Raw genomic sequence first — 21,577 nt, forward strand, 5'->3', positions numbered from 1 at the left:
TTATCATATATAAATGTATTTCGTAGAAACATAGTTGCTTCTAGAGTTAGTTGAGCTATCCTTCCTAAAACTGCGTCAGCTTTCCATGGAAACAAATCAATGTTGCGGTCTGTTTTCCACTGCTTCAATTTGAGAGATGTTACATGCTCTGGCTGTCAAAGATACTTATTATAAACCTTTTTGAAAGGAATCAAATTTCATGCCAGTTCGGCAACTTTATGTTGCCTATTGAGCTCCGACAAATGTTGACGTTGGGCCCGATTCACAGAACTAACTTAAGACAAAATCCTACACTTACTACTTTTGGTATTCACAGAAGTTAGGATTTTGTCTTAAGTTTGTCTTAAGACAGACTTAAGACAGGATTTTGTCTTAATTCTGTCTTAAGTCTGTCTTAAGTCTGTTTTAAGACAAAATCCTAACTTCTGTGAATACCAAAAGTAGTAAGTTTAGGATTTTGTCTTAAGTTAATTCTGTGAATCGGCCCCTTTGAGTCGAAGTATTTCTATATATAAGGCATTTATAAATATTGCAGTCCCTAAGCAAAATGCATGTGTTCTGTGTTGCCCCCTGCTGGAACCACATGAGAGACCCCTGAGATAGCTACACTTACTGGCAATATCCTCTGTGCTGGAACTATGTACACAGATATGTTGCGCTACGACCCCGCCTTCAGCAAATATCCCTCTTCGCACTCAGCTCGCGCTTGTATGGACCGTGGAACTCTGACTATCCTGTAGGATTGAAGCATCTTCGGCCACGACACTGATTTATTCCTTTTTTCCCCTTACTGTTACATTTTGAATATCTGTTGACCTTACAGGATATCCGATCCTGAAGAACAAGTTAGCCGTAGCAATAGCGCTAAAGCATGATTTACTTATTTAGGTACACGCAGCACTTTTCTATGCTGACAAAATAGATGTGGTGTTCAATGGGTCATCACACCTAGGTTCACCCACGTATTGATGCAAGGCATGAAAGCCTTTCCGTTGAGCGCCATCGCCCTTCTTCCAAGAGTTTAAAGCCTTGGGACTGATACCTAGAGTACCCTCGCCCCATATACTTTCGCATCACGAGCCCAGAGTAACAGTTGCTCTGCAGACATAAATGGAGAAATATAAGTTGATGCCAAGGAATTGCAGCCCAATAAGGCATGGCCAGGGTGTTACTGTTAGTAAATGTGAACTGGAAATCAATCTCTATTCTCTGGAAATATCCTAATGGAGAGATGGGGACCCTTCTCAATAGAGAGCAATTTTCTGCGTCGCAGAGGTCTTTTAAAAGTATCCAGGTGTGTTCTGTATTCCTGGAACATAATTGAAATGACTGATTTAGCAAGAATTCTCAAACCTGAGGAGGAGGATGTTTACTAATAGATTGGCTAAGGTCAGGGAAATAATAATGTAGAGTAGTATTTGGCAGGCCAGGTGGTGTAAGCTCTACATATTGAGAAGGGTCAGAAGACAGTAAACACAAACACTGTTGTTTCTTTCTCTCTAGGAACACCCATGCCCACAGTGGACATTACAACCCCATCATGCAACAGCCTGCTCTGCTGGCAGGTCATGTCACTCTTCCCTCCTCTCAGCCTCTAAATGTGGGGGTGGCACATGTGATGAGGCAGCAGCCGACCAGCTCTTCCTCTTCCCGGAAGAATAAGCAGCACCATTCATCAACCAGGTGAGTCCTAAAGATTTGTAGCATGGATCACAGTGGCAGTAAATGAGAAAGGATACCTCTTGAGAAAATGAAACAAACGTTTTAATTGGTCAGATATTTGATATGTCTGTTCTCTCTTGGGGGCACAGGGAGTTAAATATGGCTGGTCTTGTTCAGTAACTCACACTTGTAAAGATGCCTGATGATTGCGCCACACTTCAGGTGTCTTAAAATAAGGCTATCGCAGAGTTGGTTGCTAATGGTGAAAAGGGGCCCTTGTAGGATATATTGGACACTCCACCTAAAGGTTGTAGAACAGACACACCCTCTAGGTGCCAACGGTTGAGTAATTCTTAGCAAGTGCTAAAATGCATCTATCACTCAGAACATGCATATTTCTTTCCATGTTTTATGAGGCACCCTCACGTCTCTGTCTGTTCACTTGCAGCGCTTGTATCCCATATGTTTATTAAGAGGAATCACTCCAGTGCACAGGGTTAGGCGGATCGGCGGCTGTCTGATCGTGATGGTGTAAAGAGTGTACGAGTGTGAACCCCAACCCGGTGTTAAGCGTTGTGTGGGCTTCTAGACCATCCTGATCATGTTCCCATTTGTGCCTCATGAATCCTGGGCAGCAAGTTTAGATCAAACGTGCTCCAGTGCGATCCTGCCATATGGTAACCATTACAGCTGAAGTGTTGACTAGGAGCCGACCTGAACACTTACCGGGAACCACACCTCTCGCCACATCGATAGTCCGTATTTTACCGAACCTTCTATTGTTTTTGGATTCTCATCCTTCTTGCCAGGAGTCGTGCTTCTGTGGGCTTTGTTTCCTTCAGCCAGCAGTACGAGTTGAACATTATGTGCAGAATAAACAACTGCCTTAGCGGGTCATATATATATGGGTTACTGCATCTATTTTCAGATGCCTAGATGATTGTGGTCTGGAGGGGCAGGCCAGCGTGGTCAACTAAGATAACTAAGATGCTGCTGTTGGCCAGTTAATGGGCGCTTACTCAGAATTTCCCCATCAGGGCAAGTGCTTATGATCCCATCCAAATGCCAATGTTACTCTTTATCAGGATGCCAGTGGCTTTGGTAGGGCTTATTGTAGGGATGTTGATGAGGACTTCTCCTGAGATGTGGCATTCGCCCTGGTTTCTTTTCATTGGCTTCCCATTTGGCTCATCTTCTACAGAGACCACTTTTGCACTCAGCACAGGTGTGTACTTGACATTTTCAGGATGCAGTGAGGTGATGTCTGGCCGTTTAGGTACTCTGGGCTCAATTATAGAGAAGGATGCATCAACACAGTCCTGATTTTCCTTCCATAGGCAATAACCTGCTGCTGTACTTTTATGTGACAGGTTTTGTAACAAGAATGGAAGCCTACATTAGTAATTGTTAAATTAATAACATGTTATATTTATTTCATAAACCTCTATCATTCATTCCTCATACCACCTCAAATCTGCACGTCTGCTGCCTGCCGCTGGGTACACTTGGGGAACTCATGTAGTGAGTCCCTCGAACACCCCCAATGAGTATCAGAACCTGCCCTTGTACGGTTTAGGTTGGATTATGCCAATGACATTTTGCCTGGTCCATCAAAAAACTTGTGGCAAAGAGCGCAGTCCAAAGCTATGCGTACCCTTTTAAACCTACCACAGCCTGCAATGTTTCATAAAGCGCCTGAATTAATACTTGTGTATTCTGTGTTTTTCAATCCTTCATGGTTGCGGGAGTCGTTGGTGATTTGCTTCAGCTTTAAGGTTACTCTATTGGGCAAACATTGTGCTTATAGCATAAAATACATCACGGTTCATACAGGAATCCACTTCTTTCCTCTTAAGATTCGAAGTGGATTTATAAAAACTGCCTGAATCGCATTGTTTCTTATCCTGGACAGATTGGCCTAAAGCCAAAATTACAAACATGGCCTGCTATATAGTCTGGATCAACCAATAGCTCGTCAGTCAACCGGTCAGATGCATACCACTGGCCCTTAATGTTTAAAGTTCCCACACATAAGGCTTTTATATCCAAACTACAATTCCCCCAAGGCATCCACTGATTCTGAATTTGTACACCAGCCTCCACTGTCGCACAGCAGTACTTCACGCTTCCAAGCTGTGTTGTGCACTTCACCGCCTTTCTTATACCTCCCCCTTACCTCAAACGTTCTGCGGCTGCAGAAGTGTGGTAGGCAGTACTTCACAAAGGCACTTCCATCCACAAATAAATATGAATGAAGTACTCTGAACTACTTACTACACTGCAAGTACTTCATTGAATGTTCACCACTTCCCTAGCATCAGACACATTCTGGGTCTTTGTGATTACACTCAGCTTTGTTTGTGTGCACTGGCACTCATTGACGTAAAGTCATAAGGTTTGCAGCACCCACATGCACATTCCTCCTGCGATGCCATCAGATTGTGCCCCTGTGCTGATGTAGCCTCCGGGTTCATTATCTTACCCCACGGCCCACCAGACCAGTTACTGTGAGATGATATTTCTTACACTGTAGGCTTTAAGTAAGTGGTTTGTGGTTCATGAGATCTTTCCTTTTGTGTCTGGTTATGAGATGAAAGCTAGTTATGGATAATTTTTAAAGAGTAGTTAGTTGTTCATACTCTCTGTGAAGCCTAATACTTGTGTATTGGATACCAGTGTGCTTGTGGTCAACACTGATCAGTCTATAAATGTCAAGACATGCCTGTGATAATGTAAGCTGTCAGACAGCCAAGCCTTTCAAGAATTGACACATCAGGTGTGCCGTGCCCCAGAACAAGATGCTAACAAATCACATAAGCCACAGCCTTATCCATGCAGTCTATCCCAAGGCTTATTGTACCCTACACTAATTTCAAAGATGTACTTCTTTTTGTTCTTTTGTTACTGTTGAAACCTACAGTGAATTTAGAAGCAATTGACAAAATGGCTGCTTCTTCGTGGGTCCTTCATGACCGAATCCAGAGTATTGTATATCCTGCCTTTCAGATATCTCATTTCTGGCATCACAAAGACAGGGGCATTTAATACTGCCACACCACCCCCACTATATGATGCCTTTCTCTTTCCTATTAATTTGTAGCATTTTCCAAAACACTATGAAAAATGAATCTTTGCGAACGAGGGTGAAATCCTTATTAAAAGATGTGCTTAGCACACGATTAAGCCAATACTCCTTCACACGGTTTAAAGACCCAGAGGAAGGACCAGCAGAATTTCTGCACTATTTTCATGATTCTATAAATGAAAATAACAGATTTCACTGCACATACTATCTATGAACTGGACTATTGCGATGTCTCGACAACTTCTGTGCCTGTCTCACTGGATCCAATTGATAGAAACTCTGAGATACTCCAGTAGATTTCAGTTTCTATACTGGCTGCAACAAAGATCTGTCTATAATACAATCTGTCGGCAATAATAGCTTTTCTAGAGTTTTAAGACCTAATTCATTGATCATAATATTGGATACCCTTAGGTCATTCAGGGGGTTTGCGAGAGCGGCACAAATACTGGGATACAATACAGATTTTTGGGTCTACCACTGAAGTGCTGTCATGATTAAGAAGAAGGAAATCTTGTGTTAGTACAGATGCAGTGAGGAGTAACAAGTACAATACGCGGATGCAGGGATCGACAGGAGGTTGGGTGGATCATCTGATGGATGTAGTGGGAGAGATGTGAAGGGATGGTAGAGGGTTGTGTAGGGAAGGGGTTGTTAGAGCGATTGGTGTATGGATGGAGAAGTGAGTGTGCAGAAGTGGGAGGGTATATGTATGTACAAGTAGGGGAATGAGTGAATACAAAGATAAAGTGGCGAGTAGTGGGTGCATGGTTGGTGGGATGGTTGCATGGATGGGGGTGTGGAGGGAAGATTGGTTGTAAAGGTGTGTGGTACATACCTGACATGAATGCATAGGAAAATGAGCAGCACAGGATTGGGGGGTAATGGACTGGGGCAGCACACTTGAGATAAACCTAAGAGACCCTGACATAAACAAATGTCTCCTCTGCTATTTGGGTGCCAAGATAGTTAAACACTCGGTGAAACCCAGTTAAGTCTGCTACCTGCGTTGAAGTTCCCAAACTAAAAAGAAAACCTAGAATAAATAAATGAGCGTTTATAATCATATGGCAAGTAAAAGCAGATTGATCTGCTATATCAGGTTTCAGTGTGCTTTCGAGGGACATTACTTGGATATCTTGATGTCCGCTCAGCTAGGATGTTCATTTTCCCTTGTTTTTTCTTGTCCCAGGAACACGTCGACATTCGAAGTGTCCTCGTCCCGCGGTGTCAGCTCTCCTCAACGGTCTAAGCGCGTGAAGGAGAACACACCGCCACGTTGCGCTGTGCCACAAACCATCCCAGTCTGCACCACTTCGGTGACCTGTGGCTGGGGTGATGGGGCTTCCAGCACCACCCGGGAGCGCCAGCGACAGACCATCATCATCCCGGACACTCCCAGCCCCGCCATCAGCGTGATCACCATCAGCAGCGACACAGACGAGGAGGAGGAGCAAAAGCATGCCCCTGCCAGGTGAGAGCTGGGAAGAGAATGCATCATAGGTGAAAAGTAAGATCTCCCTGGTGGCAGGAGCGAGGGACTGGATTATAGGAAATATTACAAGTTAGGATGCCTTAAAGTAGAAGCAGCTAAAAGCCACTAGTGGGATCTCCTAAACGGTAAGAAGCGTAACCACTATGGTAGAGTGGATTATGGTGCTGTGAGCCTTCAGATCCTAAAAGAGGGTTTGTTAAGCTATCAAAGGTTGAGATGCTGTTAAAATGTACTATTTATGTTTCAATGTAACATCAAGTATTTTGTTGCTGTGGAAAAACCTCTTTGCTAGTAGTATGGTGTTATCACTGTGCAGCAAGATGTGTTCTTCATGATCTGACATTAGCAGGAGCCCCATTCAGCTGCCTTCTCTGGGCGGATGTCTAGAGTGGGTTAAGTCTCCTATGTTTGAATGCTTAGTGAGGATGGATACAATAATGGTGTTCTTATGGGATCTGGAGTCCCCCCGTCATTGTACTCTATGGCCAGCACTAGTGGCTGGTGGCACTCTTGGTTTTAGATGCCACTGCTTGGTTGCAGGGTAGGTGTTTATTGGCCATCCAGCTCTCATGGAATGTGTACAGTTCTCCCCTATTTCAATGAAGGTGAATGAGGACCTGAGGAGCAGGCATGCACTAGCACAACCCCCTAGCCAAGGTGGAAGCGGACCAGCCCTCTTGCTATCTACTCAGCCGTGGTCTTTGTTCTACCCTTGCAACGAAAAACCAACAGGACACATGTCTGTCTGGGGATGCCAAATCAGTTTGCTCCTCTTCCTGGTGAATCGTAAATACCCAAGTTTGGTAGAAGGGCTTTCTCTGCATGTTTGGATCAATCCTGGTCTCTTATGAGAATTTGTCCGGATTCCCCTTTTGGGGTGTGTTCAAAACCTGAATTCAGCAGACCAGGGCTTTAAGTGGGATAAAAAAACTGAAGGGTCTCTCAAAGGGGCGTGGCAGTGTAATTGGGGGCGTGGCTTTAAAACACTTATGCTAAAAATCTGTGTTTCGCATAGTGTGCCGCACGACTTGTATTTTGCTGTTTCTGCCATTGCATCCAGGTATGTGATACAACAAGTAACAACTTACCTACAACAAGTAAGCACTATTGGCTTTGTCAATTGTTATTAGTTTCATAAGATAAATAAGCTGCAACTATGGCTAGTTACATTTAATATTGAAAAAGCTCTCAGGGAAAGCCCTGGTGCCCCTACCACAACGTTGTTGCTCAAGAGAAGGGAAATCTAGAAAGAAAATGTCTGACTCTTTAAAAGGATTTCCCTTCCCCCACAACCCTCACCTGGTATGACGTCATGCCATAACTTCTCTGCTAGTGAGAAGTGAGCAGTGTGGGCAGCGCACATCCATGTGCCTGCTGTCTCGAAACAGGTCTCTATCGGGCTGTTTTGCGCCCTGGCTCTATTCTCCAGACTGGAGTGACAGCAAACTGATGTCACTGCAGTTCGGGAAAAAAAAACGGACCGCTTGTGCCAGCGCACAAAACAGAGCCCGATAGAGACCCGTTTCGAGGCCCCTTTTAAAAAACTGCCGGTGCTCAGACCCCTGGAGACCCGGCCCACTTAAAGCCCTGCAGCAGACAGATGAAGGATGAGTTTTCCAGTCACAGAGGTTGTCTTGGATAGCTGTCCAAAGACTCATTCTTTGCAGCCTAAGACTTGTTGCATGATTGATATGGCAAACTAGGGAACGGCCCATCCAAGGGCTCCTAGAGCCAAGCCCAGCCCATTGCTGGGCTCTGGCTCGGCTCTACCAGTCAATTTGTTGGCTCGCCCACCTCCCCTCGTTACCTGGCACACAAACTGAAATTGTCCGGAGGCTCGCGACCCTCGCGCAATGCGGAAAAGCTTCTGCTTCTAGTGTTGTAGGGGAAGGGAAATCCTATAAAGTCATTTTCTCTCTGGATTTCCCTTCTCTTTTAGAAACTCGGGAGCAGCAACATTGTCGTGGGGTCACCGGGGCTTTAAGTGGAAGCTTTTTCAATATTGTATTCAAGCCATAGTTGCTGCTTATTTATCTTATGCAATTAACAACCATTGACAAAGCCAATAGTCCAAATTGTTGTAGGTATGATATTACTTGTTGTATAATATATCTAGATGCAATGACAGCAACAGCAAAATACAAGTCGGGCGGCACACTATGCTAAACACAGATTTTTAGCTTATGTGTTTTTAAGCCATGCCCTTAATTACATTGGCCACAACCTTTTGAGAGGCCCTCCAGTTTTTTCATCCCACTTAAAGCCCTACCATTAAGTGGGATCTAATTCAAGTGGAGTCGGCGTGATACCGAATTGGACACTTAAGTATAAACAATGACGACACTGTCTGCGTCATGCGTAGAAGAGAGGGCGCAGGCTGCCTGAGCGCCACACATGCACACTCCTCTGACTCTGAGCATGTTTACTGTGTGTGTAGTGAGGGTGAAGTCGTGTTTCTTTGGGGGAGAGGGGTGGGAGGCGAGTGAAGAGAGCCAAAGTTAATCCCAGTGTGAATGAGGGGCAGGCACACGACAGTGGCACCGGTAGGTGTCGCAGCTGCACCGCCTGCTGCGACTGGCGAGCTCCTCGACTTGAAAATCCCTGCACGTACCACTGAATCCCACAGCAGCCGTCGGAGAAGCCGAGGTGTCGTTTCCTGTTCTACTTGGTGCAGTCTTAATCCGCCACATCTTTATTCTCAATGATTGCCTGAAGTTTCACGCCTAATTCTTGTCTGCGTCTTCGTACTATTGAGAGGACGAACCACACTCTTCAGAGCATTCAGTGGCCGAAAGAAAAGGAAGCGATCCGTCCGATGGACTGGGTACTGGTCCGCTATGAGGTTTTTTTTCTAGAGAAAGAGCGCCATCTAGAGACATCAATTCGCTTCAGCGTTTGAATTATGACTTCTCTTCACAGGGCAAACGCCCTAGCTCGCTCCACTGTTAGGGAATTTGATTAAGATCATGTACAACAGTAAACAGGCTTTGTGTGAAAATCATTGTTTAAAAGCCACAATGTCAATATTTTTAACATTAAAATACACATTGCAGCAGTAGTCCCTGGCACTGAAGAGGACTACTTATTACGCGGATGTGCACATTGTACAAGATTTAATTCCCGCCACTCATATGGTAGGGCGGAAGCAAAACTTGAATGACACTACAGCAGAACGATGGATGAAGAAGGCTGACTGAAAGCCCCCAGAAGGAAAGAAAAACTAAAAGATCTTGCCTAATGCCACACTTAATGAAAACACAAGAAAGGATTTAAGGAAGCTGAAAACAAGGTCAAATGTATGAATTAAGACCTCAGGAAAACAAATATATTTGGGGTGTAGACATCCAGAGGAGAACTGCATAATCATGAGTGGTCTTCATTATATCTGCAATGAAAAGGGTTGTAGTGCAAGCATCATGATTGCTTTTTATCACTCTCTTTGGGGGGCTTGCAGGTAGGCAGAGGTGAACTTGCTATCTCGTACAGTTCTGCATTTTAAGTCAAGTCTCCAAGAGCCGGATGCACATGTTTTTACTCACAGAAGGAGTCACGGTCAGTAGATAATAATCCTTGTGTCGGCACAGTATTCTGAGGTTCTCAGAACACATCAGACCTAGATGAAGAATACTGAATGGTGATTCTACCAGTCCTGACAATAGTCGGACAGACGCTGACAAGGATTATTACCTAGTGGCCCGGACTCTTTGAACCATGTACCCGAATTCCTCTTGGAGATTAGTCATTTATCGACCAGCACACTTGGTCCTTGGTTTCGAATTTGACACAGATTCCAAAACTGTGCTTATGCTGGACAGACGTTTAGAACTTATTAGTATGTATTTTTTCTCATTTGCTCAGTTCTTGCGACCTATTGCAAGCCTTGAAAAGGCCTTTGGCATGAGTACCAGTAGATTAGGCGAAACACGTGTTAGCTGATAATTGGGGTTAAATTAACCAAAAAAGGACTTTAACTGAATGACCTGTAATGAGTTCTTGACATTAACAAGATACCAATACTCAGTATTGAAGTGATTTGTACATAGAGACTTAACAAGTGCGACTCTATGAATTGCACTAATCGAAAAAACCTGTAGCATCCACCAGAGTGTTAAACTACTGGAGTTCTATGTTGTATAGAATCATAATCAGTCCACATTTGTGTTTGCAGCCTGTACCTACCATAGGAAACAGCCCATCAGTGCACTGGGGAGTTTGGAGTCCTACGAAGGGCCTAAATGTTGGCATCCCTGGATATGTTGGCCATGGAAACTGTTGTAAACACCCACAAACTCATTCGTTTGTGATTTTTATAAACATTTTACAGCTTGCTTTCCACTCTAGGTCAAATGTATATTTTACCACTTGAAAAAGACAAAATAAGGGTGACCCCACGTTTCTTGCAGATCTTGGGGAAAGGTGCCCTTGTGGAGAAACAAACACACTATTTTTCTTTCTCTTTTAATATGATTTTTCACATTTCTAAATGCATACTCCAGAGTATTGGATTGCGCATGAAGGTCTACGAAGACACCTGTAAAACGACTTTCATCCAATTGTGCAACTATGCTTCAATCAAAAACGAAAGGGACAGACCCTGCAGGGGAATCCAAAAACAATGCAACACTGTTCCAGGAAAAACGGGGGGAAAAACCATTAAGTTTTAAAAAATACCCTCACCCACCAACCTAGTTGGTGGCATGCTTCATCATCGGGTTCCCACCTGGGCTGCCGAATGCAACCCAGGTGTGCTTCGACGTCTGATTACAGCGGAGCAGGTGTTTTTGTGTGTGAAGGGAGTGAGATTAAAGTGCGAGTAAAAATGCCTCTAGGATCCTCCGTCAAGGTAGAACAACTACTTTATTCTTGAGGTCCCAGGACAAGGTTAAAAAAGCAAGGATGGATACTGCAAAGACTAATTTGATCTTGAATACCCAAGTGGTGGTCTACATGTTTCAGCCTCACAATACAACTTAGAAAGGCTTTCTTCAGGATCAAACGATGCAGTGGGGTCATATCAAAAGGCCTTGTGAAATATCAGCACACACACTAAGGTGTGCTGTGAGTGCAGGGGTAATGCCTTACTTATGGTCCACACTGATGTTAAAATGTATGCGCAGCTATTATACAGTAGCATCGATCCCGGTGGGGGGGGGAGGGGGAGGGGAGGGGCGACACCTGTAGTCACACATTTGTCAAGGTAGTCCGTCTGCATCGGAACCTACTGTGGTCCAGCACGGGATCCCGTGGGTTTGTGCAGCACACCGTCAGCTTGTGCAGCACACCGTCAGCTTGTGCAGCACACCGTCAGCTTGTGCAGCACACTGTCAGTTTGTGCAGCACACTGTCAACTTGTATAGCACAGCGTCCGTTTGTGCAACTCAGTGTCAGCTTGTGTAGCATAGTGTTAGCTTGTGCAGCACACTGTCAGCTTGTGTAGCACAGGATCAGCTAGTGTAGCACATGGTCAGTTTGCGCAGCATACTGTCAGCTTGCACGGCACACTGTCCGCTTGTGCAGCACAGTGTCAGTTTGTGCAGCACAGTATCCGCTTGTGCAGCATGCAGCACAGTGTCAGCTTGTGCAGCCTTGGAAAATGTTATTCTCTTGACACAGACCACAACACATTTCTCGAGGCAAAAGCCATAAATTTCTGTGGATTTGATCCGATTGGCTAGAGATTCATTGGGTTTCTTTTCTTTTTATTCTCCTGCAGTTCTTTAATTTCAATTTATTACTATGAAAGCATATGTACACTTGTACCAAAGTAGAATATCCTAATAAGATATGTCTAATTTACAGTTAGCTTACTTAGCAAGAATTAAATTAAGCATGGAAGCTGCGATTGTTGCCTTCTAAACCAGTGTCTGTAAATCTCTGCAGTATGTTTGGATGGGGGGAGCCGGTGTTTCTTCTAGGAGGAGCTCTTGTGTGCAGTGCAGAGCAAGTGGAAGCGTAATGGGAGGAGACGCTGCACCTATACTGTAAGCTGGGGGCAAGACTTCTCATACCTAAACTTGCGCCCTACCATTGCCGGACTGACCTATAGGACAATCAGGCAGTGGCTGGTGGACTAGTATAGGGCGTTTTTGTGGCTGCTTGTGGGCCTGTTTATTTTGTGCTGGGCTGGTTTTTACGTTGATTTTCCTGATATTAAAACAGACATTGCCTGCAGCAAGCTCTAATCCTTACAGTGGTCCATGCCTTGCAAAACACTTATTCATGGTGTCTTTACAAGATGAATTTACGTGACCTTCACTGACTTCGAATTGATCAAAGAATTAAATCTAAAACCCTGTGTTACATCTTTAAAATCAAACAAGGTGTGGCACCAATGTATCTGCAAGAGCTCATCCATCCTTACATTCCTTCTCGTCCCCTGCGCTCTACAGCCCACAGAGACTTTGTGATTCCCAGATTTAAACTTACAAGAATGGGAGGCCGTTCCTTTTCTTGTCTAGGCCCCAAAATCTGGAATTCTCCTCCGGTGTCCTTGAAGAATGACCCGTCCTATCTCAGCTTTCGAAGAAATCTTAAAACTTGGCTCTTTTAGTAGCAAATGGTTCTTGACTTCTCCTTTTCTAGCAATTTGTGTACTAGGCGCCGGGAAACCCTTTTTGGGTAGCTGCACACGTTACAAAAGTAATTTAATAATAATAAAATAATAATAATAATAAAACTGCCCCAGTTTGAAAACATGAGCCACTTGTTTAGCTATCTAATTCAGTAATGGGGGCCCCTTTTGTTTTGGTGCCCAGGTCTATTTTCTGTCCCAGTCCAACCTTACGCCCCACAGTAGAGTGGGTATGGTTGAAATGTTGAAACACCTTGTTAGAAATGGGATTTCTGGTTGGCTAGGGCTTGCGCCGAAGCTAGGCAGAAACCACCACTCTAGTCAGGGCAAGGGAGTTGCAGGCTGAAAATAACCCCTGCTCACCCCCTTGGTAGCTAGGCACGAGCAGTCAGGCTTATCCCAGAGGCAATGTGTAAAGAGTTTGCGCAACACACACACAGCAGCAACACACTAGGCACACCACAAAAGAAACTCCACACAAGCTTATATATAAAAATAGCCTTTGTATTATCCAAAACACATTAGAATAGTAATCACACAATATACACTGTGCCAACCGGCAGTAGGCAGTATGAAATGCGTTACTTACCTGTAAATGCAGTTATCCAGTATTGGTGTCTTTCATAGATTCACATGCCTGAATCATTCCCCGTCGCCAAGATGGGAGTCCCCGGTATATAAATAAAGTAGACATATAGAGAAATAGGCCCAAGGGCCTCACATTAGTAACATATCTATGTCCTTTTGTAGAAAGGACCAAACTCTAGAGAAGAGCCAATCAGCTATCACCTCCCTCTAGAACCCTCCTGTAAGGAGCTCCTGTCCCTCAGATTTTCGGAAGCACCGTGCTAAGCGAGTGCACTATTGAGTGAATTAGATGAGTCCTTCCAGGGGAGGCGGGAGGGTTGCATGTGAATCTATGAAAAACACCAATACTGGATAACTGCAGTTACAGGTAAGTAACGCATTTCGTATCCAGTATTAGAGGTGTCTTTCATAGATTCACATGCTTGAATCAGAATTGCAAGCAATGATAAGCACATTTTGGATGGTATAGAATATACACGTCATTATATAATAACATATCAAGTGGCAAATAGAAACGGTCAGTTGTAAGCAAAAATACCATCAAACAATACAATAGAGAAATGTGCGTACATGAGAAGGATGTTGGGATGAAAAGAAGGCTCACCTCTACCGAAAAATATATGACGAAGTACTGCTTGTCCCACCGCAGCATCTTTCATGAGTTCTGTATCCAGGCAGTAATGCCTGGTGAAGGTATGTGGCAACTTCCATGTTGCCGCTCTGCAAATGTCTATGATAGGCACACCAGAGAAAAGCGCCATGGATGTAGACATCGTTCTAGTAGAGTGAACTCGTACTTTAGATTGCAGGGGTTGTCCTGCCTGTTCATGACAGAATGAAATAGCTGCAGAAATTCAGCGAGAAATACTTTGTTTGGTGAGTGGAAGGCCCTTCCAGGGTCTACTGTAAGCCACAAATAGCTGGTTTGATTTACGGAAGGATTTTGTTTTCTCAAAGTAAAATTTTAGTGAGCGTTTGAGATCCAGAGAATGTAATGTTCTTTCCGCTGCAGTATGGGGATCTGGAAAGAAAGAGCGCAAGACCACTGGCTCGTTGAGATGGAAGTCCGACGGGACCTTTGGTACAAATTTTGGATTTGTTCGTAATATTACCCTGTCCTGTTTGAATTGCAGAAAGGGCTCCTGAATGGAGAAGGCTTGGAGCTCACTCACACGCCTTGCAGAATTAAGTGCGAGAAGGAGCGCTGTCTTCCAAGAGAGGTATTTGAGATCAGCCCTGTGTACCGGCTCAAAGGGATGCTTCATGAGCTGATTAAGGACTGTGTTAAGTTGCCAGGAAGGCGGTAGAGTTTTCACAGGGGGAAAAGTCCTGAAAAGGCCTTTTAGAAACTGTTTGATCAATCTGTGAGACCAGAGAGAAGGACCAGTAGGAGATCTTCTGTAACGGGAGATCGCCGCCAAGTGGAGTCTGACGGAAGCATGAGCAAGGCCTGAGTTTACCAAATGGAGAAGGTAAGGCAATATTTGCTCTGGAGAAGAAGAAAAAGGAGGTATCTTCTGAGTCTTACACCAAATGCAAAACCTCTTCCATTTTAAAGAGTATGTCTTGTTGGTACTTTCTGCTCGTGCTCGAGCCAGGATGGCCCTACAATCTGGTGGAATATTTAAATTCTGAAGTTCTTTGAACTCAGAAGCCAAGCGGCTAATTTGAGTGATACCAGATTCGGATGCTGGACTTGCTCGTTGTTCATCAGAGAAGGAATGGAACTGCTTAAGCCGTATTGGCAGTTCTACAGCAAGAAGGTGGAGTTCTGTCAACCAATGCTGGCGAGGCCAAGTTGGGGCTATGAGAATGAGTGTGTAAGGCTCCACTTTCAATTTCCCGAGGACTCTGGGATTCATTGGAAATGGTGGAAAGGCGTACGCAAAGACGTTGCACCATGCAATCAAAAATGCATTCCCTATAGACCCTTTCTGGGGATGCCAACTTGCGAAGTAGCAGCATTTGGCTTTTAATCTTGTGGCGAACAGATCGATAAGAGTAGTGCCCCATTGTGAGAAAATTTGCTTGAGGATCCCCTGATCTAGTTCCCACTCGTGAGGTGTTGTCTTCTGTCTGCTTAGTGAGTCGGCTAGTACCTTGTCCATGCCCGGAACGTAGCCTGCCCGAAGGGATATATTGTGTCGAATCAACCAGTTCCAGATTTTCTGCAACTCGTGAGAGAGTGAAAGAGAAAGAGTCTGTCCCTGTTTGTTGAGATAGTGCATCGTCGTGGTATTGTCTGTACGAACGACCACTAGGGAATTCTTGATTCTTGGGAGGAAAGCTTGAAGGGCGAGGAAGACCGCCCGCAGCTCGAGGAGATTTATATGAAGCCCTTTTTCGAAGGGGGACCACTTTCAGCTTATCTGTAGTTTTTGGAAGAAAGCTCCCCAGCCTTCTAATGAGGCGTCTGTTGTGATGATAAGCGGTGAAGCTGGAAGCAAGAAGGGCAAGCCTTGAGAAAGGTTCCAAAGAGACATCCACCATTGTAGAGCTTTGACTATCTGAGGAGTCATTTTTATGAGATCGTCGAATGACCCTGTGCACTGGGCCCATTGTGCTGAGAGCACCTCCTGGAGAGGGCGCATCCGCAGATGGCAATGAGGAACTAGTAGGATACATGATGACATCATTCCAAGTAGGGACTTGAAGAGATGAACCGTCAAGGTCCTCTATGAAGCCACGAGAACAGCCAGGGACAAAAGCTTGTTCTTTCTCTCATGAGATGGAAAAGCCTTCTTCAGTTTTGTGTCGAGAGTAGCGCCTAGGAAGTTTATACGCTGAGAAGGTAGAAGGACTGATTTCTCCCGATTGAGTGTGATTCCTAAGCGATTGAAAAGTTGCAGACAAACATTGAAAAACCTGGACGCGTCTTCTAAGGATGGAGCTTTGATCAGACAGTCGTCCAGATATGGAAAGACTTGATAGTGCTGTTGGCCGAGATATGCAGCCACTGGAGAGAGGCACTTTGTAAAGATGCGAGGTGCAGACTTGAGCCCGAAGGGCAGGACACGAAATTGAAAGTGTCTGCCCGCTACTGCAAATCTTAAGAATTTTTTGTGATTTCTGTGACTCGTGATGTGAAAGTAGGCGTCCTGAAGGTCAAAAACATCATGTAATCCTCTCCATCTGGGAGTTGCAAGACCTCCTGGATTGTTACCATACGAAACGACTGCTTCTTTAGGAATTTGTTGAGGGCTCTGAGGTCTAAAATTGGCCTCCACTTCTTCTCTTTTTTCTGAATTAGAAAGAAGCAGGAATAAAATCCCCTCCCTCGTTGAGACAGAGGGACTTTCTCTATCGCCCCCTTCTGGAGCATAAGAGAAACCTCCCGGAGAAGCAGGCGTAGATTTTTGTGAAGCATGGGTCGGGGAGGTATGTGCACAAATTCCAGTGAATGGCCAAATTGAACCAATTGTAGAACCCAACGGTCCGTGGTAATTTGCTTCCAATTTTTTAAGAAATGGGAAATCTTTCCTCCAATTTTTGAGGATGGAGATGAACTGGAGACTGGCTGAAGTGAAAGGTCATCGTCTACAAGCGTTGCCTTTTCAATGGCCTTTACCACGAAAGGACGATTTGTCATAAGAGGATTGTTGGTTCTGCTGCTGGCGCTGTTGATACTGGGGCCAATGCTGACCAGAAGAGTATGATGACCGGTATTGGTAATCTCCTTTAAAAGAGGACTGACCTCTCCCTCTTGATCCACGAAAGGACGGACTTTTGTATTGGAGAGTACCCAATGCTCTGGCTCTGGCTGTGTCTGTGTCTTTTTTTATACTCTGTAGCGCCTCATCAATCTGGAGGCTTGAGAGAAATTGGCCATCATACGGCATATCCAAGATTTTTGTCTGTATCTCGGGACGAAAGGAAGTTGCCTTTAACCAACCTTGTCGTCTCAATACTGCCGCTCCAGCAAGCTGTCGAAAACCTGTTGTTGCGATATCCATTGCACAGTCTATTATCTCTGACGCTGAGCGTTCACCTTCTAGTAATATTTCCTTTGCCTCTTCCTTAGATTTTTCAGGTAAGGCCGCTAGATATGGGGCTATGTCCACCCGTAACTGTCTATTGTAATGCCCCAAAAGCGCGAAGGCATTGCCCGCTTTCACTGTCAATGCAGACATCGATGAAAAATGCTTTCCGATGTTGTCTAATCTTCGGCCTTCTTTATCCGGCGGAGCTGACAACAGGGCAGAAGGATTTTGGGACTTTTTCTGAGCCGCCTGTGTAATTACCGAGTGCGGCTTGGGATGTCCTATTAAACAAGCCGGCGCAGAATCAGGTGCTCTATACATCTTGTACAAGCGAGGTAACACCGGAGGTACTGAGGAGGGGTTTTGCATAATTTTAACCCTTTGTCCCCACAAGTATTCTATTATGGGTATCGATTTCACTGATTTTTTAAAAGGTTCTTTAAAATCATATTAGAAGCAGTCCTGCTGGAGAGAAACCATGGGAATTTGAAAACGTTGAGCTGCCCTCTCAATGACATGATGGAACCCTCTGATGTCTCCAGGTGGTGAGTCTGCTTGAGCAGGTACTGGAGAAGCAGGGCAAGGAATGACATAGTCATCCCATTCATCGTGGTTAGATTGAGTGTCCTGAAGCTCTCCCTCTTCATGTTGGTCTTCTTCCTCCTCCTCATCAGTAGACGGAGGGTGTGACCCGTCGACCGGATCCGGCTGCACATTCAAAGGTGGAGGCAGTGGTCTTGGCGAGACAGATACTGCCGAGGGTTGAGGTGTAGGTGACTTTGGAAACCTCTGCTTGTAATTGGTTATGAGGTACTGCAAGTCAGAGACTAAAGAGGCTGGAAGGCAAACCATTGGAGGAGGAGATGGATGATATTCCTCCTGTTCTTCCTCTTCATCCGAACTCTCCTGATATTTTACATTAAGCTCAGAGGGGCTTGTGGCAGTTTGGAACATATCCCCTTCATCTGAGTCCTCCTCTTCAAAAAGACATGCTGGAGGCAGTGGTTGGACTCTGCTTGGCGATGTTAAGGCTGGCGTCAGTGTCTTTTTTGTAATTTTCAGATGCACATATGTGCTTTTTAGATCTGAATCCATCATCGTCGGGTTATCGTCGACGGGGCCATCGTTGATAGTGGTGTCATCGCTGGAGATCTTGTCGACGGCGTCTTCATCTCCGTCGACGGAGGTGTCGACGTCGGCGATGTTGTCTTCGTCGTCGTCGGCGAGCGCAGCGTCAACGATGTCTTTGACGTCGACGGTGTCTTCTTGATGCTTATCGTCTACGACACAGTCTTACATGCCCTCGACGATGGGGTCGTAGTCGTTGACGAGGTTAATGACGACACTGCCATCGATGTGGAAACAGTAGTCGTTGATGTAGTTTTATGCAATGCTGTAGACACAGCTCTCCTCGACGATGAAGTCGTCGTCAACGACGGAGTCGAAGTAGGTTTTTTGAAGGTGGGGACTTCCTGAGAGGACACCTTCGATGAAAGAGCCTTGGAGTGGACCTCTGAAGATTTTTTTAGCGTCTTCTTTTGAGGAGGCTGTACCGAAGGGCCATGAGACGCCACCCGTGGTCTTTTCTGTGAAGACTTGGAAGAGACTGAAGAGCCTTCACTTTCCTCAGAAGATTCCAGCTGGTCCCTGTCTTTCAGCCTCTGAAGCCAAATTAAGAGGCGTCCCTCACGATCTTTGAGGGTTTTAGCGGAGAAGGTACAACATACCTTACAATTCTTGGAAGAATGGTCTGGATACAGGCAATATAGACAGTTTTGATGTTGGTCATCTATTTGTAGCCTTTTCTTCCCACAGGAACCACAGTACCTAAAAAGACCCTTTTTTGGTGTCCCAGCCATGAAGATATCAGTAACTACAGTCTAGAATGAAATAATATCATCAGAGAACACTGGAAACCCAGTTGGGAAGAAATCTGAGCAGAGCTCAGGGGAGACTCCCTTGACACAATGTGCGGTAGAAAATCTGAGGGACAGAAGCTCCTTCCAGGAGGGTTCTAGAGGGAGGTGATAGCTGATTGGCTCTTCTCTAGAGTTTGGTCCTTTCTACAAAACGACATGGATATGTTACTAATGTGAGGCTCTTGGTCCTATTTCTCTATATGTCTAATAGGACTCTACTTTATTTATGTACTGGGGACTCCCATCTCGACGACGGGGAATGATTCAGGCATGTGAATCTATGAAAGACACCCCTAATACTGGATATTTACAGGTGATTATATACACATGACAGGGCCAGTTGGTGCACTGTCATAAACCATCACAAAGCACAAATAGTAAATGTAAAACACAACCAGTAATTACTGGCAAAATACTGTACTCAGCATTATATCCTGCAACATAACTCACATTATGTAATCAGCATCATGTTAAGCGTAAAACACATTATGCGCCAACCTCATAGGTATAAATCACATTATGTAATAAGCCTCACCAGCATAAACACAGTATGCCCTAATCATGGGGCAAAACACCCTAAAATGACCGCTGGGGCAACTGGCCTTCCCTCTGGGGCTCAAATGCCCTCTGTCCAAAATGTCAGGGCTGGTGCTGCCAATGCAGCAGAATCAAAGTGCACAATTGCCCTAGCACCACTGTGCCTCCTGGGTCTCCACTGGGACTCCTAAAAAAATGCTCGGGCCTAAACGTTGCAGCTGCCGCTAATTGCGGTGAACATTTGTTTTAAAAAAAAGTGTGAATCAGAGTGAAATTGTGGCCTAAAGCAGGCTAGAACTTCCAGCATCTTAAAACAGGTATCAAATAACACATTGTTTCTTATGTTACCAATATTTAATGGAAGATTCTTTCTCAAATGACCAGGCCTCCTAATGCTTTGGTGCCGAGATAGTCTGCAGGTATGGGACCACCGCTAGTAACTCTGTAAGGAGATGTCCCTGGAAAAGTCCTGGTCCCAATGGATAAATGAGGTGGATGTGGGTTTTTTCCTCCAGGTTTGTTCCTTAGGGGTGGGGTCTTGCAACCCGCCATCAAAACTCATTTGGAGTAGATGTGAATTTGTGTTGTCACTGCATAGTGTCACAAGGGGGGGGGGCGCAGGTTTTCTGACCCTCCGCTGAAATCGAGTCAGCTGTGGAGGCGTAGTCCAACATATGTGGAACAAATATTGCTTGGAATCGTTTATGCCTTTTCCTGTTTTTGCCTGGCACTTGGTTGTACTGTGGTTGTAGAGTGTGGGTTGCTGGTAACCCTAGTGTAGAGGTCCTTCATCTGAGCCTAGAGTTCGAATATTAATAGAGAAGTCTGTTCTGACTTAAGGTATGAAGACTAACTGTGTTCTCTACCTGTTAAAGATGTTATCCACTTCTAAGAGGCTATTACCTGGCTGTGTGCACACAGTTCCAATGTTTTGCTTGTAACCTTGTATCCTTTGTGACTTCCTTATGCTTTATTTTGAATGTTAAAGAAGATCTAAAGGCTTCTCGATGCAAGAGTTAGACCTGATAAAACCCAAACGTTCTGGAATTTATTAGTAAAATAACCAGGATATTATCTAAAAGGAGGTCTTGTTTAGGCAATTTGTTCCTATACAGTTACTTAATTGTATTCATTATTTGTTTTATTTTGCCTTGTTCAAAAGAAGCGGTTGATGCTTGATCCAGAGGAGGCAGGTACACAAGGCAGACGTTAGTAACTTTATGAAATGAAAGACAAACGGACAGACTACTATTTCAAGGAATAACTGTTGTGCCGCCCAAGTTGGAAAATGTTCAGTTCCGTGGCCTCGATTGAAGTCCCTTCTACTCGTAACATCTGCTTTTCAATCTGTTTAAAACACTTCTGTGCTGGCCACTGCTCTTCAGTAGGATCAGCCCGGCACTTAAAATTAGATTGAACAGGTAGTATGAAAGACATGCCTTGGTACGCACAAGAGAAAGTGCGTAGGGCCCTACAGTGAATGAAGAGCTTCTGTGTACAGTGACTGAGGAGTGTAGTCTGGTGGGCCCTGGGCCCACATGCTACACAAATGAGTGAAACAGACACATAGATGTGGTATTGATAACTGGTCTAGGGCACGTGCGCCGAGCCCCTTTTATTAGCAGGGTCGCCTGACCGGTGACGGCTGTGATGGGTGCATGTAAAGTGTAACACATCACACTCCTGAACACTAGAACGTGTTCATCAGAACACTACAAGGAGTAGTATACAGTGATCTAG

The 21,577-nt window shown here is 44.8% G+C and overlaps 1 protein-coding gene across 3 annotated transcripts in view; it reads left to right on the forward strand.

Moving 5' to 3' along the window:
• The window catches only part of HIPK2 (homeodomain interacting protein kinase 2), a 305,511-nt gene that overhangs the window by 258,830 nt on the left and 25,104 nt on the right, over positions 1-21,577 (forward strand). For all 3 annotated transcript variants that reach the window (XM_086952951.1, XM_086952954.1, XM_086952953.1), the window contains exons 12-13: positions 1,504-1,683; positions 5,940-6,221. In XM_086952951.1, coding sequence (XP_086809077.1) covers positions 1,504-1,683; positions 5,940-6,221 — 462 coding nt within the window. The remainder of the gene's footprint in view (positions 1-1,503; positions 1,684-5,939; positions 6,222-21,577) is intronic.

This window comes from Lissotriton vulgaris, chromosome 1_2 (assembly GCF_964263255.1).
Source record: "Lissotriton vulgaris chromosome 1_2, aLisVul1.2, whole genome shotgun sequence".
In the NCBI taxonomy this organism is placed as follows: Eukaryota; Metazoa; Chordata; class Amphibia; order Caudata; family Salamandridae; genus Lissotriton; species Lissotriton vulgaris.